This window comes from Microtus pennsylvanicus, chromosome 4 (assembly GCF_037038515.1).
Source record: "Microtus pennsylvanicus isolate mMicPen1 chromosome 4, mMicPen1.hap1, whole genome shotgun sequence".
Lineage (NCBI taxonomy): Eukaryota > Metazoa > Chordata > Mammalia > Rodentia > Cricetidae > Microtus > Microtus pennsylvanicus.
In genome coordinates, this window is record NC_134582.1 from 72,565,064 (window position 1) to 72,590,939 (window position 25,876).

Consider the following 25,876-nt stretch of genomic DNA (forward strand, 5'->3'; position numbering starts at 1 on the left):
GCAGAAGGAACCTGAGGCATCTTTGCCTTTTCTCTTTCTTTTCCCTCATTTTGGTAGAAAAGATAATTGCACAGATTTCATGTTTTGGGCAAAGCTGTAGATCCTTGGAATGCAGAGTGACCTTTGATGTCCCTCTGATGACCTGTAAAACACTCTGCAGAGGATTTAAATCTGCCTTCTCACAGGGATTCTGTAAGAGGCAGAATTTGACTTTCAGAGAAGCATGCATGAGAGCTCTAGCTCTGGTGAGGAAATTGGCTTAAGTGTGCCACAGGGACCTGGGGAATACTCTGATCTTTAGGAAGTAACGTACCAGCACTGAAATGATGTCCTGGGAAGACCTCCAGTAAGGAGGGGAGAGGGATTCTCTCAGTGAACCCCTTGTCCTGGCTATTTCAGGAGGTGCCCCGTCTGCTTGTCTCTTCCTGTTGTAGAATCTAAAGTAGCATGTGAAGCTGGGAGAAACCACGGATCTAGAGTCCTTACAGAGAAAGACATCTGCCTGTAGAGTCCAACCACATAGAGAGGGTGTGTGGGATCCCTAGCTGATCTGTTTAGAAGGAAACCATTGCATCAGAGCAAAGCTCATCCAGTTTTCTCTTTGACAAACTAGGTTAGAACACCCTTCCTTGTGTCCTCCTGTGGTTTTGGTGGTCACTCAGGTGCCTCCTGCATCTTCTTTTTCTTTACTATTTAGAAATCCATACCATCAGCCCACGTGATTCTCCAGTGTTCAGTGGCCAGGGTGGGGCTGGGAGAAAAGAAAATGACTTTACCTTCCTGAATCCTGGTCTGGTCTTGTGGCTGGGAGGAGGGGGGGCTAGAAGGTGCATTCCCACGTAAAACAGAATTATCCTGGCAAACTTAGCTGATTTCTATTTCTTTTAAGACATGCAATTTGCTTTTCTCCTGTTTGGACTTTTCCATTATGATCACATAGAAACCCCTTCAGTGTTTTTTGGGCCTGTGTCCAAATCCCCTAACAACTGTTAAGTGTTTATAGTGAGGCTGAGGAGCAGGCAAATTAAATGATTTTCTGAGATCAGAGTCAAGAAATAACCTGTCGTCCACTTCTTAAGTAGGTGACATGTTCATGAGAATCTGAGGTTCACTTCATTTGGATAAAGATGTATACTGACAAAGGGGTAGAAATCGTGGTTACTTCAAAGTCAGAAAGCATTAACTTGCAAATCATAAATGTTTTTGAATGGCAGTCTGTAATGCTCACATATGACCACTGGATGGCACATACTCCATGTTGAAGTTAAGCTGCCTTGGCAGAACTAACAAGGAGATAGACACTGAGCTTTCTTCGGAATTCTTCAGAAAAGTGACGCATAGGGCCTAAGATGGCGATGAGAAATGTTTCTCAAAACTAGTCATAGCAAGCACAAATGACTCAGAAATTCCCTTCATTAGAGCCTGGCCTATGCATATCTGGGTGCCACTGTGAGTTTTATAATGAAAATGGGATTTTTAAAATCTCTTATAAACTCAAGTGTTATGTTCTGACCAAAAAAATGTGTGGACACTGGTAAGGCCCTCTGAGGGAGCCAGCTTCTTTGGATTGGAACCATCAAGAACCCACCAAGAGGCTGTTCTAGGGCTAGAGAGCTGGCCGTCACCGGGTGTGTCACAGCTGTGCTTTCTGTTAACTGGTAACTGTCCTGCACTGAATGCCCAGCATAAGACCCATGTTTCTTACTTAGTGCTCATTAACAATTCGGGGTGGAGGCAGTGCTGGGGTGCCTCTAGGCCAGCTGAGGAGGTCCTAAGGCAGGTCTCATGGCCTGAGTCATAAAGTGGTTTGTAACTGCTCATGAAACTTACTTTTTTCTATATATATGGGCTTATTAGAGGATATAATAGGAATATAAAAAGAAGTAAAGTTTGCCCACAGCCTCTGCCCACTGCTGGCATTTTATGTGTGAGTTTTTCAATGCACCCAGTGCTCTTTTTGCTTAGAAAAGGACCGTGCCCCTTTTCTGGAGCAGCCATAGACCCCTTGTATTCCTGATCATCTAAAGTTGCTATTGATGGACACCTATTGTATTTCACTGTCTCACGGGCTTTTCCTTTTATAGCCTCAAGCAGCCTGCCATCCTGCCATCTTCAGGATTGTAGATGAAATGTTCAGGTAAATACAATGTCTTTGGGAGTAGTCAGCCTGAAAATGCTTAGCTTCCAAACATAATTAGAAATCCTTGCAGTAGTCTTTGACTGTCTTGAGGCTTGAGTTTTTTGGATAGTTAGTGGTGAAAACTCAGAAGTTAGTGTGCAGTAGTAGTAGGAACGCGGCGGTATTCCTGAACCTTTATATACTCAGTGGTAGAGGAGTGGAATTGAATTAGTGAAATATGCACACAGGTTAAGCAAGCAGTACAGCCCTTCAGCACAGGAGAGCTGACTGGGCTTTGCCAAAGACACAGCTATTCTGAGCAGAGCCTTCTGAAAGGCAGCGCAAGCCCACATTTCAACAGCATGGTGGTTCTGGGTCCTGAGGACAGGTAAGGAGTGTTTACCACACCGGGTTGGCTCTGCTCTGGAGGATCATGGCGACTGTAGCAGTGCAGTCCTAAAGACAGACTAAAGCATCCAGCCCCATGTGGGTGGAGCAGCTGGGGTCTGGGCTGCCTTCAGCCACCCGTTTCTCACAGAAGACATGGAGGAGGGGCTCCAGGGCAGACAGCAGGCTCCGGGAAAGGAATTTTTAAAGATTTATTATTTGTAATTATCTGTAGGTGTTTGCATGTCTGTGTGGGTATATGCAGATGGGTGCAGGTGCCCGCAGAGGTGCAGGGTTGTGAGCTGCCTGATATGGAGGCTGGCAGTTGAATTCAACTCCTCTGGAAAAGCAGCAAGTGCTCTTAACATTGAGCCATCTCTCTAGACCTAGGAAGGGAAGTTTTACAACCAATGCCTCACCATTTGTGTTACCATTAAAACATACCAACTTTAACTTAAATGGCCACAGATGTAAGAAGTCAGGCTAGTGTCTTTGTTTAAGTCAAAGTTTGAGAAAATTTTTTTTCTTAAAAAAAAGTTAATTATATAAATATGGATGGAAACCAAACCCACGTACATCTGATTCCTCAGCCCTCTGTTGATTCCGACCGAGGGTGTTGCTCTCCAGGCAGCTAGTCCTGTCCTGGTGACAAAAGCAGAGCACATGCTGCTGGCGCTGTGTTCCATGAACACTAAGGAGCTTGAGAACAGAAGCCAGCCCATGGGCAGGGGTGCTTCCTCCTGCCTTCACCCAGGAGAACTAAGATGCAGCTCAAGCTGTGGCATGGATTTGTGATGTGGGGGCAGTGTGTCACTATCTCACCTTGCTCTCTCCAGGTCTGTGCTGCTGGAGACCGACGGAGCCCCAGAGGTGCTTGCCGCTCTTCAGGTCTTCATGTCGTGCTTGGCAGAAGCTCTGGAAAAAGAGCACAAGCAGGTACATCACACTGTGAGCTGCTCAGTCCCTGCAGAGCAAAGGAGGCTGCGGTGGACATTTGGAAATGGGTGGAAAGGATCTTTATTCTAAGAAATTGTGTCCTTCTGGTGCTGGAGACCACCCACAGCCTCACTCGTGCTTTGACACTGGCTGCACTCCCAGCTCCTGCAGAGATGAAACACTTAACTGAAAATTACTAAAGATTCTGTCTGCCTCCCCCATACCCTGTGCCTGTCACCATTTGCCCACTGCTGTGTCTTGACTCTGTCTTCACATTGGCCATCTCTCTGGAGGGAGAATCCCCACTAGCCCTCATCCCTGCCTCCTCGCTCTCTGTGCTTGTTCTTATGTCTGCAGCTGGCCCCGTGGCCATCAAGAAACATTGTGTAGTCTACCTAGGATGTACTATAGAAACTGCAGGCTGGGTGTACTCAGTGGTCATTGTTTTTGTTCCCACAAGAGCCCTGGATAGACAGGAGGTGGAGACAGGGAAGGACTTGAAGAAGTAGTAGAAGTTAGATACCACCAGTAGATCAAAGGACTCCAAGTTCCCCTCAGCAGAGAGGTTGGACAGCATCTGTGAGGGCTGCTGGCTGGTTAGAATGACCGTGTGAAACAGGAGATTTTCCTGTTTCACAGGGATGTTTTTGTGGTGCTTTGCCTATACCTTTCTCTGTTGCTGCTGTCTGCAGCTTTACTTAGGGCAGAGCTAGGGTGTTCAGCCCAAGGCTGTGGAGGTCTCAGGGTTTAGCAGATGTTCCTGCTTCCTAAGGCAACCGTACACATTGTGACTTATTCTTGCCATCCCTGTTTCCCTGGGGAAACAGCATTGATGATTCCCAGCTTGGCATCTGGGTGGCACTCACGGTTGTGAGCACAGCGGTAAGCATGTGCCGTCCTCCCTTACTGCACTCTTGGTGTCCCCAGGGAGGAAATGGCCTCTGGCAAACCTTGTCCTTGTTTGGACTTCTGGGATGCCCAAGTAGGGGCAGAGAATGAGAGAAAGTTTTTTTCTCAGCATTGACTTGAATGTTGTTCTGAGTTTGCCATGAGTGTCTGCTGGCCTTGGTGCTGTGGGTTTGCACTGGAGTTACAGTGCCTTTGATTTAAGACACTGACTGCTGCCATGTATGTCTAGGAGTAAGAGATCACCCTGGGCCCTAGTTTTAGGCAAGGACATTTTCAGTATTCATCCTGGAAGACTTTGTCTCTTGCAACTTTGTAGGAAGCAACAGCCAGTATTTTGTTTTTTGCTTTTTTTTAATGGACACACACTTCAGAGCGCTATTCAAATTGTTGCTGAGCACAGGAATGGGGTCAGCATCACCTGCCGTACAGAGCAAGCTCAGAATCAACCATGTGTGAAAGAACGTTTCATACCAGGCAGACCAGCTAAAGCCAATGAGTTCCACAGCACCCAGTGTTGGCAGGTAATTCTCATCCGGTGATGGGGATGGAGCACTGCTTACCTCTTCCATGGTACTCACCCTTGCAAAGACCTGCAACAAAGACATGAGTGTCCATAGCAGTGCTAATTCTACTCATCTTTGAGGGCAGATAAGCAACTCCTGGTGCATGAGTCCTGTAACCGGGAAGACTAGATCAGAAGCATGCATACTTGGTGTGTCTGTCTGTGCGCAATTTGGGGTGTAATTCTTGATCTCTGTTGAAATTAAAATATTGATTGCAAGCCTAGGGTTCGGCGGTTGACCTACTCCCCAGGGTGACAGCAGCATTCTGTGTGTCATGAGGAGGTTCTGGTCAGGGGGATTCACATGCTCACCCAAGATTCTCAAGCTTTATACTTAGAACCTGTAACTCGTGTGTTGTAGACTTTACCTGTGTTAGTTTTATTGCAAAACCTCCATGCCCTTGGGAGATGCAGTTGGTATGCACAGCCTTATGCTCTTAGTGTAGGGCTGCTTTTGGTTGTCATCAATGCCACAGTGAGGTCCTGTCCCATAAGTGTTAGCAGCTCTCTCTGAAATAGAAGATAACGTTTGTGGCTGGACTTGTGTGAGCAGAAACTTCGGTAAAAATGGCAGCAAGATGATGTGACTGCCCTAAGTTCCAGAAGATGTTGTTTGGCCTCTTAAGAGATTATAAAATGAGGATACCTTCTGCTGTGTTAGGACAATGGGTCTGGTCTCTGGGGCTGAGGCAGCCAGAGGTTTATTCTCACCGCCCCCCAGTCCCAGCGTTCATGCCACTTCCATTTTGACTCTTGTAGATGAAGTTTTCCCTCAAGACCTACTTCCCATACGGTGCTCCATCCCTCACTGCCATGCTGTCCCAGCGCCCAGAAGGTGAGTTGAGGTGCCTTCGCCTGTGTCACAGTGGCTGCCTCCCAGGTCTTCTCTTCCTCCTCAGAAAATACTGCTTCACTTCCAGGGGTGATAAGGGAAAAGAAGAGAGCCCAGCTGCTGGGATTGTCCATCCATAGCAGCTTTGCTGAGGCTCAGGGACAGGCTGAGTCAGAATGCAACAGCGGCTTTGTTTGTTTTCTTTCTCCATGCAGCCTTGTTATAGAACAAAGGATAAAGTGAAGGATGAGGGCACTGAATTTCAGGGAGATTTTTTTTCATCCAAGCCAAGGAGAAGATTTTGAAAAGATTCAGTAAAATTCTATTGTTAGGCTCCAGTGTTTTCTGATTCATCTGCCACTCTAGGCCATGTCTGTAATCTGGTGTTGATCTGCACTGTGTCTATGAGCTCATGTTTAGGGAATGTCTCAGCTATGGAACATAAAGGAGCCTTTTCCCTCTGACGCCAGCTGACAGTCTGTAACAAGGCTGTGACAGGAAGGGAAGGATGAAGGAGACTCATGTTTCCCTGCTGTGGCCACTATGGCTTCTTTCCCCCATACTTGAGTAAGATCTGTTTGAGGTAAGCGGACAGTCGAGAGTTTCAAGGCATTTTACAAAGTCTAAATACCTTTACCTATTTCTGTAAGATGTAGGGTTCTGCCCAAGGTGACTTACGTGACAGAGCCCTCTGGCAGAGCTGGGATGGGGTGACCACATTGGCTTCAGTGGGATGCCTGCATGGTGGTTTTGAAATCTTCTCTTCCACCATACTTAGGAGCAGTCATCCTTCTCCTCTTTCTTTTTCTTTTTTTCCAGTGGGGACGCAGTAGGAAAAGGCGTCAGCAGTGGGGACATCAGCAGTGGGGATGCAGTAGGAAAAGGCGTCAGCAGTGGGGACATCAGCAGTGGGGACGCAGTAGGAAAAGGCGTCAGCAGTGGGGACATCAGCAGTGGGGACGTGGTAGGAAAAGGCGTCAGCAGTGGGGACGCAGTAGGAAAAGGTGTCAGCAGAAGAGAAAAGTAGGACCGTGACTGTCCTTAGCCCACTGTGTAAGCCTGAGGCTCCTAACACACTGGAGCATAGGTTCTGAGACCTGGATGCAGTCATGTTTCATAGCATGAACTCAAGTTGTCTGCCTTCCCATCCCCCAAAGACTGCAAGTGACTTTAAGCAAAAACTGAGCAGCTAGGCATTGATCCTACCTACACATTGAGAGAGGAGTGTGTAAGCTTGCTCATCAGAACTGTCCTTCACGGTGAGGTCCTGGGTCGTAAAAAGTCACTGCTGATGAACTTCACACTATAGGAGAAGAAAAGTCGTACTTAGTACTAGAAGGAGGAAATGCCATTGGCCTCAGAGAGGGGCTGCTGTGGGTCCAGCAGTTGTGGCTTCTCTACCTCTGGAGCTGTCCGTGGTTGATCTTAGCTACAGATACATGCAGATCAGATGGTCAGAGGCAGGTGTGAAACCAGACACACACACAAGTTCTGTTTGTTTGCACGGTTGTTTGTGCTTTTTCCTTAGCCTAATCACACCCCAGCAAAACAGTTGAGCTAGCCATTTCTTGTCCTTGATCAATGGACCATATTGAATAGTATTTTGATGTCACAAATTTGAGACAGAGCCAGAATACGGAAAGAAGAAAAATGCAGAGCATCTGCAACAAGGCTAGCCAAGATTTCCTGACTTTTGTGTACTCTAGGTAAAGACACCTGAAATCAGGCATGGCATGCAGGGCTATAGTCCTGGTTCCTGGAAGGCAGAGGCGGACAAATAGTAAATTCAAGGCCAGCCTGGGCTATAATAGTAAGACCCTGTCTCAAACAAGACAACAAAAGAAACTGAAGTTTGACTCAGAGACAGATCCTGGCTGAGACAAGTATGACATGGGTTCTGTGAATGGCGGGGGCGGGGGCATTTCTGCACAATGCTTTCAGTCTAAGCTGCGGGCGTCTCCCCATGGGTTTGGCTTTCCTTCAGTTCCCCCTGACTTCTCTCCACCCACAGCTATCCCACAGAGACATCGGCTCCAGCCTCTGCTGCACATTTCCCAGCTCCTCAGAGAAGCAGTTGAAGACCACACTCATGGGTAAGCACCTGACCTCTTTGAGCAGGTTGGCAGCTGAAGGCTTTGCTCGACCCCTCTCAGACAAGCACACGACTGTCAGTGAGTGAGAAGTGGAGAAAGTGTGGGTCAGAGTGAGCAGCCAGCATTGCAAGGGCATCTACATAGTCAGTTTTAGTAAGGTCTGCAAAGGAGAGAGGCTCCAGAAATGAACAGCGCCCCCACATGTTGAGCCCCTGGCTACCACATGAAGCTGTCCCTGGTTCTCTAGGAAGAAGACTGAGCTCCTGATCAGAAGGAGGAAATGTTAACTGTTTGTATGCCACCCCCTTTTATTCCTTGCCATTATTTCTCTAATCTCTCTAAGGCTAGAGAGATGGCTGAGTGGTTCAGAGCACATGCATTCTGTAGGGGACTCAGTCGTTTCCTGACACCCACAGTAGGTAACTCTAGGTCCAGAGGTTCTGATGCCCCTTTGGGGGCTTTGTGGCCACTTACATGCACAGACACACATATAAATGTAAAAATAATACGTCTCCAAAGCGAACAGGCAGCATGGTGGAGGCCCCCCTCCTGGTGCTGCTCTCCAAAAGCATTCCCACACAGGCTCGCCCCCAGCTCATAGTGCCTCCAGTCCTGAGCTTGCTCATGTCCAGACGATAAATAACTGCGTGTTCTTCATTTGCCCAAGGCCCTCTTGTCCCCTCTCCGAGTTCCTCTAGAGTGCCGAGTGTAGGTGCTGCTGTGCTCACATGCATGATCGAGACCGCACAGTGGGTGCTGCTGTGCTCACATGCATGATCGAGACCGCACCATGGGTGCTGCTGTGCTCACATGCATGATCGAGACCGCACAGTGGGTGCTGCTGTGCTCACATGCATGATCGAGACCGCACCGTGGGTGCTGCTGTGCTCACATGTATGATCGAGACCGCACCGTGGGTGCTGCTGTGCTCACATGCATGATCGAGACCGCACAGTGGGTGCTGCTGTGCTCACATGCATGATCGAGACCGCACAGTGGGTGCTGCTGTGCTCACATGCATGATCGAGACCGCACCGTGGGTGCTGCTGTGCTCACATGTATGATCGAGACCGCACCGTGGGTGCTGCTGTGCTCACATGCATGATCGAGACCGCACAGTGGGTGCTGCTGTGCTCACATGCATGATCGAGACCGCACAGTGGGTGCTGCTGTGCTCACATGCATGATCGAGACCGCACAGTGGGTGCTGCTGTGCTCACATGCATGATCGAGACCGCACCGTGGGTGCTGCTGTGCTCACATGTATGATTGAATGCTTTCTCCATCAAACACTCCTCCCTGGCAGATTCTTATAACAGCTCACACAAAGGCTGGTGTTCGGGTGGGGTCATTGCCAGTGCCTGTGCACTCAGTGAGCCTTGAGGTATCTTATAGGAAAGGGTGTGGAACAGCTGTAAGACCCCCCCCCCCCCGGAAGAAGAGAGGGGGAGGTCAGCCCAGACAGGGCCGTATTGTGAGTAGGGTTGGCTACTCAGTGTACTCGCTGATGAGGTCTGTGGGAGGGGGGAGGGACTTGTGCAGCCCTGCTCCTTCAGCCTGTGCAGTGATGTCACCCTCCTCTGACAGGGTGGCACCTGTCTTCCTCTTCCCTTCAGTCCTGCAAACATGATTTAAAACATAGAAATCACTCGTTCTAAGGGAGGTATAGGACAGTGACTAGAAGGCAAGAACCATGCTTAGAACGTGGGGACTCCACAAGTCCTGCAGACACTGCAGAGGCCATGATGCTCCTGTTGAACGAAGGTTCTCCTCAGGAGCTTAGGCTGTTCTACCCTTGTAGTGCTGGGACTGTCAGGACTGCAGAGCTGAAACAGAGTGCACCCCCACACACATTACACTACCAGAACCACTTCCTCCTCATGCTGCCCCCCACAGTCCCCAGATCTCTCTCAGAGCCTAAAATCCTATAGGTACCTGGATATAAAGACATAAATATCATTGCATGTTCCCTGGGTTTGTCCTGTGATGGGCTTAGGTGAGACACAAAGGTTTTCTGAATCCAGTTTGTCTCTGAGGGTCTTTCTTTCTTCAGTGGGTAAGTACAATTTAAAGTACTAGTTCACAAACATTAAAGTTACTGTGAACAAAAGGACGAGGATCGAATCGAGGCTGCCATGTGTGTCTTGCTCTGTTCCAGGTCCCAGGGAGACCCCTTCGAGAGCTGGTTTTTGTTGACCCACTTTGGAGGATGGGTTGACCTGGCCATGGAGCAGCTGCTGAGGGAGGAAGCTGAGCCCCCTGCAGACCTGCTGTGGCTCGTGGTGTTCTATTACAGCCCGCAGGATGGGAGACAGCAGAGAGCACAGACCATGGTGAGTGCAGGACTTGGTTCACGTCTGCTGAGCCCACTCAGGCTTAGGGCACTTGTCATGTGTGCTGGGTGACTTAGCTCGCAGACCATGGTGTTCTCCTGCCTCCGCAGGGACCCGAGACGAGGCTGCCCCAGCCGCCGGGCTTCTCATGCTCTGGGCCTCCTGTCCCCAGGGTTATTTGATCCCAGGTTCTGCTCAGTGGCTCAGCTGCCCTCATGTGCCCTCATGCTCACCCCAGGGTCCATGCTCTAGGAGATGACACGCAGACACGACAGCTGCTCTGAGACGCTGCTCTGTCCCAGGACAGCCTGGCCCCTGAGCCACTGTCTTCTCCCCTCCCCCACACCCAGCAGCCTGGCCAGTCTCCTTCAGTCTCACTTACCATTTTCCGACATCAGCCAGACTCCTGAGGGAATCACATGATGTAACCATTTGGTCATCTAAATAACAGAGTTTCTATGCGCAAGACTGGGCATCTGTCTATGGCAAAGATGCTGTTATTTATGTAGAATGTAGTTATTTCAGGGAGCCACGTTTTGATTAAAGCTTTGTCACCTCCTTGCAAACATTTACTTATTGGCTTTTAAAGCTTCAGTCTAGGCCTAGAGAGACAGCTCAGTGGTTAAGAGCACTGGCTGTTCTTCCAGAGGACCTGGGTTCAATTCCCAGCACCCACATGGCAGCTCATAATGTAACTCCAGTTCCAGGGAATCTGACAGTCTCACACGGAAAATACCAATGCACAGGAAATAAATTAAAGAAATACAACAAAACAAAACAAAGCCTTGGTTTCCAGTGCTTTTCCCCTTACTATAGTAATGCAAAGGAACAGGTTTCAGTGTGTATGGAATAGTGCTTCTGTTAGTTCCAGAATCAGAGGTTAGCGCAGTCTTGTGTTTCATGTGTTTAAAGCCGTGGTTCTCCAGCTGTGGGTGTAAAACAACCCCTTCACAGGGGTCATCAGAAAAACACAGATATTTACAGTGCAGTTCATAACAGTAGCAAAACTAGTTATGAAGTAGCAATAAAATAATTTTATGGTTGGGGTCACCACAGCATGAGGAGCTGTATTAAGGGGTCACAGCATTAGGAAGTTGAGAATCACTGACTTAAAGGCTTCCATAACATGGTGAAGATGAACCTTGGAATTCGAAAGAATTGAAATTTGAGGATAATATTGGATCAGAATGAAGCATATTAAAGAAGTTATCCACATATGTATTTGAAGATTGCTGCATAATTCAAAAGGGATCAGTCTTCACTTTAAAACATCACATTTGGGCTGGTGAGATGACTCAACACATAATGGCACTTGACCTGAGTTCAACCCCCAGAACCCACAGAATGGAAAGAGATCTAACTCCCCAGAGTTACCCTCTGACTTCACACACACTGTGTCACTCACACCACCCATACACTAAATAAATAATAAAAATTGCAAATATCTATCACATTAAACTGATTAAGCTCAATTCTAGTTCATGGCTTTCATCTTGTAGTAGGATGATGAAGGTGTATGAAGCACTTGTTATTATTAGATTATTTGTGAACTAAATTGGTAGGTATATATTAATTCATATGGAGCATAGATACGTATACAGACTGACTTTTGAAATACAGAGTAGTGTCCTGTAAGATTTAACTTAGAGGGGCAAGCAAGATGGTTCAGTGAATAAAGCCTTTAGCTGCCAAGCCTGGAAACCTGAGTTTGATCCTGGGGCACATCACAGAAGGCAAGAACCAACTCCCAAAGTGGTTTCTGACCTCCATACATGTAAGGCATACCTAGGCTGCACATGTGTGTGCATATGCACACATAATTTTTTTTTCTATTTAAAATGGACTTAGTTTCTAGAAAGGTCTACATTTGGCACCTTTTTCTACTAGCTAACTTGGATTCATGAATATTTTTCTTTAAAACTATGCCTCGGGGCTTGGCAGTGGTGGTGCACGCCTTTAATCCCAGTACTTAGGAGGCAGAGGCAGAGGCAGGTGGATCTCTGTGAGTTAGAGGTCTGGCCTACAGAGCTAGTTCCAGGACAGGCTCTAAAACTACAGAGAAACTCTGTCTCAAAAAAAAAAAAAAAAGTAACCCTCGGTCTTTCTTGGGGTGATTAGACACCTGAATAAAAGCAGCCACTCCATTCAGAGTAGCTTGTGTTGTCTGTCTTTCCTCCTTAGCCGGGCACTCAGGGGCAGCCACTGCCTAGTACTAGAAGCCAGAACCTCTGGAGTTTGCTGATGTTAAACCCGTAAGTCACAGTCACTCAGCGGCAGACAGCCCTCTGTTGGCCAGCCTTGGGCCAGAGAACACCTGTCCTGCCTAGGGTGCACCTCTGCCAGCTGTGTTCGTCTGCTCTGGCTCTGAAGACTGTATTCTAGGTACCCTTTGGCTTGGTCAGGGCCTCGCACCCTTCAGACACTGTCTTCTCACTTGTAGGAATCTTCTGGAAAGGCAGAGATTCACACAGCTGCTTGCACACAGTGGGCGTCAAAGCAGAGTCATAGCTGCAGGAGCTGAAATGCTCTGAGCTTGCATAAGCTGCTAGTGTTGAAGTGGACTAGCACGTTGCCAGGAAGAGTCTCATTACCAGGTAGTGCTCAGGCATGCGGCTGGCTCATGGTACACGTGAATATGTAGGAGAGGGGCAGGAAACAATTACTCCCAATGCATGAAGCATGGGGATGCCTCCAGAGGATGAGTGGGGGATTGTTCATCATTCCTTCATCTTCATGTTTTCCATAGTGAGCAAAAGTAAATTTTTATAATGTAGAACGAAAATAAGAAAATACTTCAAAGAGCACATGCCTCCCTTATAGAAGCATCTAGACACAGAAGGCACGTGAGGTGCAGTCAGTGTGGACAGAACAGCGTCTAGTACAGGCAGAGAGAAGCTTCTCTCCCGGAGTGCTCAGAGTTTGCAGACTCCAGAGATGTCATTGGCCGAGGTGGTGGCCATCCAGGGAACACTGCTCCCTCAGTGGAGAACGCTGTGGTTCCTTTCTCACAGTCTTGTCAGGAGCCATTATCCCTGACAGATGGCTCTGAGTGGGGCCTAAACTTGCAGACCCACAGAAGCAGCCGTGGGAATTCTCAGAACAGGTCGGCGGAGCCTTTCTGCAGGACGGACCTTGGATGCGATGTCCTGCGCAGCATCTCTGCAGCCCCCAGCTTCTGCCTCGCTCTGTGAGCCACAGGAGTCTCAACATGAAATAAATATTTTTTATGCAAAAACAACCCACGGACTTAGAACAGTCACTGTTATTATGTGGATTCCACAGACTTGTGACCTCTGCTTGAGCTGTGAGCATGTACGAACAACTGTTCCAGTGTCTGCAACAGAACAGACGTGCTTGTGTGTGTGTGGCCTGCACTTACCTCGCAGCCCAGGCAGGGGCAGCCTGCATTCTTACCAGCACCGCCCAGTGGGCCTGTGGCTCTAGCTGATTGTGGCTGATAGTGAGGGGTCCTCTTCAAGGGGCCTTTTGTTTCCCCACAATAAGAAAATTCTAACGACATTCTGCTGAGGACTTGCCTTCATTTGCCTTCATATAAAAAAGGTCAGGTCCTGGCATAGCGCCCTGGCTGCTTCGTGGGCAAGAGGAAAGAAAGTCAAGAAATTTCCATTGTGCCCATTTTGGTTTATGTAGAGCTGTGTGTGAATTAGCGAAGCTTGGGTGCCTGTCTCTCTCCCTGGGGCTTTGAAGCATCAGACAAGTCCTAGAGTCACACCAGTGTCACACCCTCTCTAAGGTCTCACCCTCTGTACTTTACTACCCAGGTGGAGCTGAAGGCATTGCTCAATCGCCTCCTGATGCTGCTCAGAAGTGGCCCCCTCTCCGCTGCCGATCTGCAGAAAGCAGCTGAGATTCCCAGTGCAGACCCCAGGCCACCTGTATGCAGACAGCTTGTCAGACGCCTGCTTCTTAGCCTCTTGCTCTGGACCCCAGAAGGCCATGCAGTTGCCTGGAAAGCTGTCACCCATGTAAGTCGCTCTTTTTCCAAACTGCACCGCGTATGTACACTCTAAGTGAAAGGTAGGTTCCCTCCTAGAGGGTCCTGGGTATGGAGGTCAGTAGAGCCACAGTTAGCACATACCCAGAACCCTCCGTGCTGTTCAGGAGGTGCGTGGAGGGGAAGACATACCTGCCGCATGCTGGGGAGAGAAGTCCAGCTCCGGTGACAACATGCTCCTAAGTAGCGACAAGGCCATTACTTCAGCAGAGAGAGGCTTTGGCTAATACATTGGTCACAGCAAAAGGAAAGCTAAAGTGAGACAAACAGCTGCAAGGGAGTTGTTCTGTATTTTGCTTTCACGTAGCTATGTGGTGCTGGGCAGGCAAGGTAGATCACTGTGGCGAGAATGTATGGTAGGGCTGTCTACCTGTGGTGTTCAAGAAACAGCGGAATGGAGACATCCCTAAGGACTTCCCCAGTGGGCCTCTTCCTCCAGATAGTTTCCAGGGCCTCCCAAATAGTACTAGCAGTTGAGCACCAAGCCCTAGCACACGAGTCTCTTGGGAAGATAATAGCTAGTTAGAGAGTCTTCTGGAAGCACACATGCATTGACGGCTTTGTAAAGGGGTTGGCCGGAAGTGTGTCCAATGGTGACACAAGACCTTGCAGTAGCGTTTTGAACGTGACACCAAAAACAACAAAAGGGCCGGGCGGTGGTGGCGCACGCCTTTAATCCCAGCACTCGGGAGGCAGAGGCAGGTGGATCTCTGTGAGTTCGAGACCAGCCTGGTCTACAGAGCTAGTTCCAGGACAGGCTCCAAAGCTACTGAGAAACCCTGTCTCAAAAAAGTAACAACAACAACAACAAAAAAAAACCCCACACAACAAAAGGAAAAGACAGAAACATTGGGCTGTATGTAAGTTTGCAGCCTGTGCATCAAAGGGAACTATCAGAGCACACAGCTGGCTCTCAGAATGGAGAAAATCAGTTGGGGGTATCTGGCAGGAGTTACCTATTCTAAATATGTAAAGATTCTTAGAACTGAGAACAAAGCTAAACCACCTCACTAAAAGATGGGTGAAGGAATTGACACTTTCTTCTCCACGGAAGATGTGTGAATGTTCACAAGCACTGGGGAAGATGCCCCGTGGCACTGTGTTACCATCACACCTGGGAAGGTGCCCGTGGCACCATGGCACACACCTGGGGAGGTGCCCATGGCACCGTGTTACCATCACACTTGGGGAGGTGCCCATGGCACCGTGTTACCATCACACTTGGGGAGGTGCCCATGGCACCGTGTCACACACCTGGGGAGGTGCCCATGGCACCGTGTCACACACCCAATGGCAGAGGCTTAGACAGGCATCTGTGTACCAGAATTGTCAGCTGTTAACAGGAGCAAGAAGGCATGCATGACCGGATAGGCACAGGTGGCTGTGCAGACACACCACGGATTACCAGGTCTGATGCAGTTGATAGTAGGCGCTTCTAAATCATGGAAGTGGGAACTCTGACCTCGTCATAACTGCTCACTACCTCTGTGACGTCTTCCAGGGCCACACATCCCCCCTGCTTTTCAGTCCTGTCGCCCTCACAGACTACAGCCTAGGCACCGACTAAGATGTGAGAAAGGACCCCAGCAAAATTTCCTGGACATACCAGCCCTCTGATTGGTGTTCCAGCAACATTTCCATATTCAAGACAGGCCACATTCCCCACTCCCACAGAGACTTCTGAGGGGAGTTGGGCCTTGTGCAGCACACACCTGATCAGGCCTGTTCCAGCCACCCACTAACAGTGCTAATCTACAGCAGGTGCTGTAGCATCCCAGAAACCCAGGTCAGTTGAGCTGCCTAGCGTGCAGAGAAAGCCATACGCTGGTTCCTCCAAGTGATCCATCCTGGCATCCAGCAGGCCACCAGGGACTGTCCTTACAGATAGAACTGTTAATAACACACACCCTGCCTTTAGAGGGGCTTCTGACCCCATCCCAGTCAATGGCAGGAGTCATCTACATGCAACAGAGAGCCCTTCTATAAGAGCAGTGCGGGTGTCACCGCCCAAGGAGCCCGGCCTAGGGCAGACGAATGTAAACTCAGAGCTGGCAGTGGCTGCCTTCAGCCTCCTCCCGCTGGAGCAGTGTCTCCAGCTTCAGCCCGGGGGTGGCTCCTGCTGCGTTCCTGGCTTCTCTTTCTGGTTTGGGCCTTCTGACTTGCCACAGACCTCAGTAGCCATCTGCTCTGGCTTCTTTCTCTGCCCTGACATGCTTGTTGTCCAGCTCCCAAGGCTACAGCCAGGGTTCAAAGAAAAAACTCCACAGTGTAGCAAACCTGAACTTAAGGGTCTTTGCCTTTTTGGTTTTTGTTGTGCTTTTATCTGAGGGTATGGGTTGCTCAGGTCATGCTCTTTGTCTGTTTTTCTGTCCTCTAATTGTCTCCTAGGTTCTAGTTCTTCCTGGTTCTCCTGTGTTTCAGTTCTCCATCCCAGTTCTCTCTTACTTCTCTGTTCACCCAGCTTAAATGATTTTTTTACAGGACGCTTGAGCAGTAGAAAAAAAGCTCCTTGGTCATAGCATATTCCTTGGGTAAATAAGGAGCCGAGCCATTTACCGTGGCGGTTCAAGGTTCACGGTTTTAGGCGTAAGACTGTGACCAGAGGCTGCGGCACAGTGCCTGGGTGAGGCAAGCTGCAGACAGATCTGCACAAGGGAGTCAGGTTTTATTGGCCAGACTTGGCAAGCAAAAAATTGGTCTGAATTTTTTTTGTGTTGTTTTGTGTTAATAACCTTGGTTAGACATCTGTAACTCTCACCGTGTGCGTATCTGTAAAGGTTTTAACTTATGATCCGTTTACAGAAACATTCAGTCTAGTTTGAACTTGCTCTGAGGTAAGAATGTGTGGCTTAGGATAGAGTGGGAGAAACTGTTTTCTTGATTTAGTCTGTAAAAGGAACAATGCAGGCTTTTAAGTGTCTTGCAGTCCTTGTGGGACAATAGATCTAGTTATGAAGCGTATCCTAGTATATTTTCTGTATATCCAAGTTATGCAGCTTAATGACAAGTCATCATCCTGACCCTCCACAGATCATGTCCCCAAGACTGAGAGGCAACCATGAGATTACATATACACACCACATGATATCAATACAGTGCAGGTATTGGGGAGACATCACAGCTGCTTTTGCACATGGGAAATTACAGACAGGAGCAGCAGCTTCCAGAGTTGGTGATCCCACAGGCCTTTCCTGCACGGATTTTCCTGTCAGACCCCTCCTCTGGTAGGCTGACCTCCGAACCCTGGCTGTCTCCTGCTGCAGCTCCCACCCTCTGGCACTGACTGGTGCCAGGATGGGTCTTTTTGGAGCCCTCCACCCTGCCTGCCCTCACTGCATTTTGTGAACCTCCTCTTTCTTGTCTTCACTGCACTTCCTCCCGCATCGGTCTGAGATGGGGAAACAGCTCTAAAGTTGCTGCACTTGCTATGCTTAAACCCTGTACAGACTGCCGTGGTTCAGGCCAGCAGGGCATGTTTCTGTGACGCCATGCTGGGGAAAAGTGGGAGGTTATGCTGTATAGTGATTGCCTGCCCCTGAGTGGGAGGCAGTCTCTGCCCAGAGTCTAGACATACATTAGCTCTTTAAGGCATCTAGGGACTGGTGCACCAGGAAGGACAGAGGCCGCCTCTAAATGAAGGCCATCGCAGCACCACAGACCTGTGACTCTTCAGTCACAACCTGGTAGTGACCAGTCAGATGCCAAGGGCCTGCAGATGCGTCCAGGCTGGAGCATGGCCTCAGCACCATGGCCAAGGTGTGCAGGTGCAGATGCAGAGACTGCAGCCCTGACCAGCATGCTTCACTTTACTGGTGGCCAGAGTAGGACCAGGGAGGAAGGGCTGCGCTATGGGCCAGCCAGTGAAGGCTAAAAGCCACAAAGGTATGGCGAACCTCGGGTCACCCTAGAGAAAGTGACCTGGTGAGACAAGAGGAAGCTGAGCTGGGGCTAAGCCTGCAGGTTCTTGTTTGCCCCACTCACAACAGATGTGTCTTTCTCCAAACTCGGGGCTCCTATGCTGCTGTACCTGAAAGGAATCCTGGTCAACGTCCTGCACAGGTGATATTTGAGAGTCTCAAGTGTGGTTCTGGGGGGCAGCGATGAGGGCTGCCTGCTCTTACAGCACATAATCCCAAAGCTGTGGCAGTGAGCTGGGAAGTCCTGCTGCCTCCACCCTGCTTGTGTGTGAACTCCTGTGGGGAGGTTGGCCATCAGGAATTGGCCCCACTGTTTGGGGGGGGGGGCTGGGGACAGACATGCTTTGATAATCACCTTGTAAACAAAGCAGAGGTGAACCTACTTCCCCTGCAGCCTCACTCTGAGTGTACCAGACAGAGGGGTCCCCAGGTAGTGTCCTCATCTTTCCTTTCTTTCTTCATTGCAGATGGCCCACACAGATGCTATCACCCATGAAATTGTTGGCTTTCTTGACCAGATCTTGCATAGATCGGATCTCCTTTGTGCCGAAGCCTCACGAAAACTGGCCGGAGAGCTCCTTCAGGAGCTGAGCCCAGGCCCAGCTCGGGTCTAGCAGGCAGCACAGAAAGCACAGGGCCTGCATGGGAGTCTGTCTGGTGAGGACACTGTCTGTGGGGTCCAGAACCAGGAGAGTGCTGACCACATCTGTGCCTTGGCCCAGTTCAGTGATGCACGACTCCTCCAGGGCACTTGGTGCCCGCTGGCCAGGGAGGGCCCGGGTCATCTGTCACGTCCCAGTCTCGGGTGAGCCTGCATGGTGACAGCCAGCTCTGGCTAGTTTGCTGACTCGCTTCGTCCTTCCTGTTCTGATGACACTGCCAGTGATGGGGAGCTGCCCAGTGGCCGGAGACCGGAGCCCTGGAGAGGATGAGGCTGCGCCGCACAGTTGAGCGCCTGCCTCCTTTGCTCCGCAGCGCAGCCATGCTGCAGTGCATCCATTGCAGCCGAGGGAGCAGAGGTGGCCAGGGAAGGGTCAGTGCTTCCTCCTCCCCATGCCCCAGGAAGGCAACAAACAAACCCAAACCCAACCTCTTGGGTGGCCCGTGTCTAGTAAAACAGAGAGAGGATTTGGGAACTGAAAATTCGTAAGTCTCTCCTCTCCACTTGCTGTAGATGGGAATGCTGGGCGAGTGAGCAGAGGCCACCAAGCTGCGGTCCTGTGGACTTGCAACAAGAACCGCTGCCCACGTGCAGATCGGCTTCAGTGCTCAGCACCTCTGCCTGGGGGGACGTGCTGGCTGCCGTCACAGTTGCATCGAGGCACTGTGGCCTAAAGTGGAGGGCGCTGGCTTTCTCTTGCATTTGTGCATCTGGGCTGTCAGCAGCCAGGGAAACCACTGACCAGCATGCTTGCTCGGTCCGTCTTACCCACCCTGCTGATGGGCCCACTGCATTGCCAAGCTGCTCACATGAGGATGGGGCTGGACTTACCTGTTCCATTCTAAATAAAAACTTGTACTTAATTTTATAGTCAATGTTTCCCAAAGAGTAAAAACCGTCCCGGTCCTACCTGTAAAAGCTTCGAGTCTTACAAACCTTAGGCCTGGCTTGGAAAAGACCAATTGTGACTCACCTTCAGGACAAGCTGGGGTTCTGTTCTGGGGAAGGCAGAGAGATGTGTGTGTCCTTAGAGTTAGGTTTCGTGTTCCGTGTAAGCCAAACTTTATTATAACCACACGCACCTCAGATAGAGTTGCTGAGTTACTGTCTGTTCTGAATGGAAGAACAAAGGACAGCACAACCATTTTCTTCTCCCTGTGTGTTCACACATGCGTGTCCCTCCTCGTTCAGGAAGGATGGGATCATGTCCACTCTGCTTCCCTATGACTCAGCCCACTCAGTCATGACCAGTCTGGGTGAACTGTGCCAAGCATCTTGAGTCAGTTCCCTGGTTGCTCAGTCACCTGACATGGCATACCAGGACACCTGATCACAGATAAGACTCTCATATCTGAGCTCCAGGTAGCCAGCTCCTTGTAATGGTGTTTGCTTCTTAGCCTATTTCCTCCTAATGGTCTGAAGTCTAGGGATAGAGGAGGCAGAGAAAAGTACCACAGAGACATGGATGGTGCATGGTTGGCAAGGTATTTCCTAGTGCCACAGAACCCAGGACAGCCTAGTCCGAGGAACATGCGGAATGAATGAACAGTGTGTGCTTCCCTCTTTCTTTCCCTCCCTTTCCAACCAGAGTACGGTGCTGCTCCTAGCTAGATGCCGAACTTTAACATGAAGTCTGGGTTTTACGAAACCATTATGAGCCATTAGCCATCAGAAGCCATTCACAGCCCACAATCCAACGTTAAGACAAAATAAGCATCTAAAAACCAGGCCCTCGTTTGTTCCACCCACCAGATAAACCCCCTCCTCTAACCCTTTCGGGCACACACCTTTTGCACCCCGCATATGGGTGGGAACTGTGTGGTGTGATACAGAAAACACTGTACCTTTCTGTAGAAAGGACTGGCACTGTCCTCAGTGGTCCACACACAGCATCAAGTCCACAGGGGTGGGAAAGGAAACTGGGTGTGTAAAGTCAGCAGAGCGTGGGTGTGCATGCCTGACCTGCCGACTGCAGACCTGGCGGGTGTGCGTGTGCCTGCCCTGCCGACTGCAGACCTGGCGGGTGTGCGTGTGCCTGCCCTGCCGACTGCAGACCTGGCGGGTGTGCGTGTGCCTGCCCTGCCGACTGCAGACCTGGCGGGTGTGCGTGTGCCTGCCCTGCCGACTGCAGACCTGCTGTGCAGCTCTAGCAGGGCGACTGATGCTTAGTGGGTTTTGAAAGCATGAAAACAGGTCCAGGCTTCAGTCCCGTGGTTGATTCTTCTAGTCCTGATGCACTTATGGGGCACTTCTCACCTAGAGCATCCCAGGACATTCTGGGGAGTCTCCAGAGGGCAGGAAATCGTGCCCAGGCCACAGAACACAACACTAAGTGTGCCAAGCAGAAGCCCCTGCTAAGCAAAGAAGGGCAACTAGCTACTAACAAGTCAGGCCCAAAGGACAAAGGCCTTGTTCCTGTTGTGGCAGAAAGGCAGGTCTTGAGCTGATACCACAGTTGTGGCCTAGAAAGCAGGAAGGGTCTATAGCTAGGGAGGCCCCCATGGCTCTCCCAGACCCAGGAAGCAGCCCAGCAGCACAGAGGGATGAGCAGAGGGATGTTGGCAAGAAGTTCTTCTCAAATGAGGTGTAACCAGTACTGTGGTTGCTGTATTTTGCTGTAGGGCTGAGCTAGAAGCACCCCTCCCTCAGTGTTGTGGACCAATACATCAGACATTCCAGATGCCACACCTGGTTGTCCTCTCTACAGAAGACAGAAAACCAAAAACCACAGAAGACTGACAAAACTGGCTGTTTGCATAAACAAAAGAAAGCTTCCTGACTACAAACAATGACCTGGAAAAGCATAGGCCACATAGGACCAAAAACCACTGCTCCAGCCAGGCAGGCAGGTCTCTGGGTTCAAGGCCAGCCTGGTCTACAGAGTGAATCCTAGGACAGCCAGGGCTACACAGAGAAATCCTGCCTCAAAACAAACAAAAAATCACTTCTCTAAATTTGAAACTTCTTAGACAAATCAGTAAGAAATGGCCACCAACCCAAGAGACTGAGAAAGCACAAAACATTGAACATGATGGGAAAATACAAACATTTTCTAAACACTGGAAAGGGACTTACCGTTGTGTTAGAGAATGCAAGCGAGTAGAGTTATAGCTCCACAGTGTGCTGGAGGTCTGTAGAAAGGCTTTGACAGGCAGGGAGTCACTGCCTTTGTTGACTGCAGTCAACACATGCTAAACTTGAGTGCACATCTAGAAACAGTACGGTAACAGTCACATCCAGAATCCACCTGTGTTCACTTACCCCAAAGAAGGTAAGGTGAGCATTCGGGTGGGACCTGTACAGCGGTGTCCAGTCACTGAAGACTGGGGTGATACAGTGTCGCTGCACACAAATGACAGCCAGTCACGTGTACAGAAGGGATGCAGCTTCTGAGATGGCTCAGCAGATGAAGGCACTACACGCCCGGCATGGTGAGTCGGAGAGACCTGAGACCACTCAGTTGTCCTCTGATCTCTCACGAGCGCCGCACTCACCTCCACATCACACGCACGTGCAGGATAATTATAAATACAAAATTCTTACTAATGCAAACCTCACAGATTCCAATATGGAAGATGTTAGCTAAGCTAGACCGGCTAGACAGATGCTAAAGAACATTGCAGCATTCACACACCAACCCTAGAACAGAGAAGCTCATGATAGTCTAGTGGTGCCTTCAGGGACTTGGGAGAGCAGGGGATGAGGTTAGTCTTTTTTTTTTTTTTTTAACAGAACTTGCCTCAAGTTTATTTGTAAAAACAGCATAAGGTCCTGAACATCCGCAAATACTGTGTAGGTGTTCACACCAGTCCATCTGTCTTCACACTGGAAGACTGCGACCTTTTTTACGGGGCCTTCACAGGGGCCTGGGCACCTTTGGGAGCCTGAGCTGCAGCTGAGGCCTCTGCCTTGGCTTGAACCTTGGGCTTTGTTTTTTGGAGCCTACGACCCCTGGCCATGTAGCTTCTAATCCGCTTCCCAAGCTTGGGGTGAGCAATTAAAGCCAGATGGGTGAGTTTGCAGGTGGGGCCCTTTGGCACCTGGGGCTTCACCACCTGGGGCTTCACCAGAGCCTTGATGGCCTCCGCACGTGCGCTCATGGCCTTTGCATTATTTGCCTGCATCTTCTTCAGGCCTTTCTTGTTGTGCTTCTTGGCAAAGCGCATGTTCCTCAGGAACTTGGGGTCAACCCCCTTGAGAGATTCGTATCTTTGTGACCGGGGTTTCTTGATGCCGTTTCTGTGCCATTTCCGGGACTGTTGTGTGTGGTGTGGTTCTTGGACTTGGCCATGGCTGGACGGTAATCGGCGGCTCCCGAAGTGCCTGCGACTGGAAGAGAAAGAGAAGAGCAAGGTTAGTCTTCTATCAGAGTACAAATGAGATTCTGTTTGGTAAGAGGAAGTTCAGAATACAGATGGTGGTGTCACCAGCACTGACGTCTGCTGCCAAAACAGCAAAGCAGTGAATTCTATGTTGTGAATATTTTACCACAATTAAACCACTAAAATCTAAATTATTGTCTGTCCTCCCTGTAATACACAGCTCTTCAGGTGTCCTTTCCCATCTCACATGCCCTGGATTCCAGCGGCAAGCACATTGAAGTTCCCTCAGATGCTAGTAACTCTGCATACACAGAACCAGAGCTCTAGGGTATAGCTAACATTGTGGGGAGCCCTGCTAAGTGAGGTGAGCAGAGCTTGGGAAGGAAAGCATACCCAAGGCCTGGCTCTGTCATCCAGGTTAGCATGTGGCTAACAGATGAGAACAGCTTTCCTGCCCAGTTCCAGAAGAGACCAGTGATGGAACAGAGGACTCCGACAAAGTGCGTACGTGAACCAAATGTGTCTATTGCATGAAAATAATCCAAATGTGTAACTACTGTGTCCATGGATTCTTTACCCGAGGAGTCGACTAACTGCAATAGAAATGCCTTAAAAGAATGTGCTTACTGACCTTGTTCAAACTTTTTTCTTCCTCATTCCCACTTAGCACAGCATTCAACCATTTCTAGTCCACATCATCTCGTGCAGGGAGCCTAGGGATGGTTTAGGAATGAGGGAAGGCAGGGGATAAACCCAGCACTGTGGGTTCAGATGTAGTGGTGCGTGTCTGTCGTCCCAACTCCAGAGAAGTGGGGGTGGGAGGATCTGAAGGTGTCCTAAGGGGCACCATCTCCTCTAAGACTTGGGTGGCACAGACTTTGGAATTTGTGAAGGGCACCATTGCTGCTCCAAGGCAGGATGCTGGTCTGTGTGCTTGCTCGACCATGGTGGAGACGCCTCTGCTGGGGGTAATTGTAGGAATGGGAGTTCTTACAGTGATTGGCTGAGGCAGAGATGAGGTAAACAGAGAGGAAGCTGTCCAGTTTTCAGAGTGTCTGCTTGTGTGCACGTCCTATCTGTGGAGAAAGAAATGGGAGGAGGGAGGAAGAAGGAAAAGGGAGGAGGAGGAAGGAAGCAGGAAGGCTGTGGTCTCCTGTACACAAAGTCAGCTTCTTGGTTGATTTAGGAGGGGTTTTGTCAAACAGTGCTGAGTAAAACAGGTCAAAGGCCATCTGCAACTTTAAAGGAGACATCTGCATTCCCTGTGCCTTCGTCAGCATGGTGACACTTTCACTGCTTTTTCCCAGTCCTCGCAGTCCAGCATCTCTCTAGCTGGAGCCATGTGTTCCGCCATGCATCCTGAGGACTTGGGCTCCATCTGCCGTGTGCCCAGCCTTGTCCAGTCACCATCCCTATTCCACAACCCCCACCTTCCCAAAGCCTCCCACCCCTGAGCAAACCTCACAGCTGTCTCCATCCTTTGCGGGGCTGTGCTGCTGAGCCTCCAGAGACTTCAGCACTGAAGTGTGAGGTCAGGAATGAGGTGAGGTTCTGTAGTCCCAGGTGGCTTTGCTCCTTCCAGCCTCTCAAAGATGGAAACTCCACCAGGTTTAGAAGCCTACACTTCTCCCACGGGTTATCTCATCCAGACAGTGGGCAACAAGGGAAGACCTACCGGAGGGTAAAAGAACTGTGGAACTTGAGACTCAATGGTACAATTAGGTGTGGTTGCCGCACATCCCCACTGCCACCCCCTGGGTGTGCAGACCCGAGCAGCAGTGCACCAGACCAAAACGGGGCTTAGACAAGGCAAGATGGTGACAAAGGTGACTTCAGAAATCAGAGGCCACCAGGTGGTAGCAATGCTCACCTGTAATCCCAGCAGAGGCAGGCAGATCTCTGTGAGTGCGAGGCCAGCCTGGTTACAGAGGTAATTCCAGGACAGCCAGGGCTACACAGAGAAACCCTATCTTGAAAAACCAAAAAGAAGAAGAGGAGGAGGAGGAAGAGGAAATCAGAACCCACAGGGTACATACCCACTGGACTACACAGCCACAATAAGCCACGTGGCCTGGCCTGTCACCTCCATGGTGGACAGCCTTCGTGGAATGCCTTGAAACACAGTGTCTCTGTTAGGGGTCCCCTAGCCTCCCTGGTCCTCCATCCTGGCAGTGGCTAGGGAAGGTTACTACATAGACAGGAGACACTAAGTGAACCCAGAACAGGTGGGAAGAGATCCGGTACCTATCCCTGTTCAGTCTTTGGAGCTCAGTATTTAACCCAAGCCTATCTTATCTCATGGCACTGAAATAAGCAGGTTTGGTAGTATGAGCTGTCTGCAGAAGGGCCATGTATCTCCAGCCTGCGCGCGCACACACACACACACACACACACGTGCCAGCCAGGCTTCAAGGGCCATCATCAGCTGCTGAGGACACACTCTGGTGACTGTGTACTCCAGCTTCTTTTGTCTTCTGCGCATCCTTGAAAACAGGGCTGTCTCAACCTCCAAAGCAAGGCTTCTCTTTCTGGCCAGTTGTCCCATGTAGAGCTACAGCATCCCATCCAAGGGATGCTGGACACACACCAGTGCCAAGGGGCAAGGTTCTTGACAGCCCACCCTGTCCTGTGAAACTTCCCCAGCTTGCATGTGGTCACCTTCCTTTTTATACTGTCTGGTCACTGGGATGGAAGAGAACAGTCTTATTAGTCCATCAATCTTGCAGACAGTACCAATGGGTGGGAGGGGGCTATAAAACCTTGCCCTGAATAGCAGGGCTGCTCCCCCTC

The 25,876-nt window shown here is 49.9% G+C and overlaps 1 protein-coding gene, 1 long non-coding RNA gene and 1 pseudogene across 7 annotated transcripts in view; 1 reads left to right on the forward strand and 2 right to left on the reverse strand.

The window, feature by feature from the left end:
- The window catches only part of Fancc (FA complementation group C), a 99,573-nt gene extending 79,119 nt beyond the window's left edge, over positions 1 to 20,454 (forward strand). For 3 of the 6 annotated variants that reach the window (XM_075969382.1, XM_075969386.1, XM_075969388.1), the window contains 8 exons: positions 2,085 to 2,137; positions 3,343 to 3,442; positions 4,723 to 4,872; positions 5,673 to 5,748; positions 7,757 to 7,838; positions 9,997 to 10,171; positions 13,954 to 14,157; positions 18,571 to 20,453. In XM_075969382.1, coding sequence (XP_075825497.1) covers positions 2,085 to 2,137; positions 3,343 to 3,442; positions 4,723 to 4,872; positions 5,673 to 5,748; positions 7,757 to 7,838; positions 9,997 to 10,171; positions 13,954 to 14,157; positions 18,571 to 18,717 — 987 coding nt within the window. In that variant the 3' untranslated portion in view covers positions 18,718 to 20,453. Of the gene's footprint in view, positions 1 to 2,084; positions 2,138 to 3,342; positions 3,443 to 4,722; positions 4,873 to 5,672; positions 5,749 to 7,756; positions 7,839 to 9,996; positions 10,172 to 13,953; positions 14,158 to 18,570 lie in introns of all 6 variants that reach the window. The other 3 variants (XM_075969383.1, XM_075969385.1, XM_075969384.1) reach the window with 3 other exon arrangements.
- Positions 2,750 to 5,779, reverse strand: LOC142847992 (uncharacterized). Its single transcript, XR_012910346.1, has 5 exons — positions 5,697 to 5,779; positions 5,282 to 5,423; positions 4,823 to 4,941; positions 3,329 to 3,421; positions 2,750 to 2,892 (listed from the first exon to the last, which is right to left on the reverse strand). It is a non-coding gene; the product is annotated as an uncharacterized LOC142847992 (long non-coding RNA).
- A 1,008-nt stretch (positions 20,455 to 21,462) lies between the features above and the next one.
- On the reverse strand, positions 21,463 to 24,492 carry LOC142847991 (large ribosomal subunit protein eL29 pseudogene; annotated as a pseudogene).
- Positions 24,493 to 25,876: the final 1,384 nt, after the last annotated feature.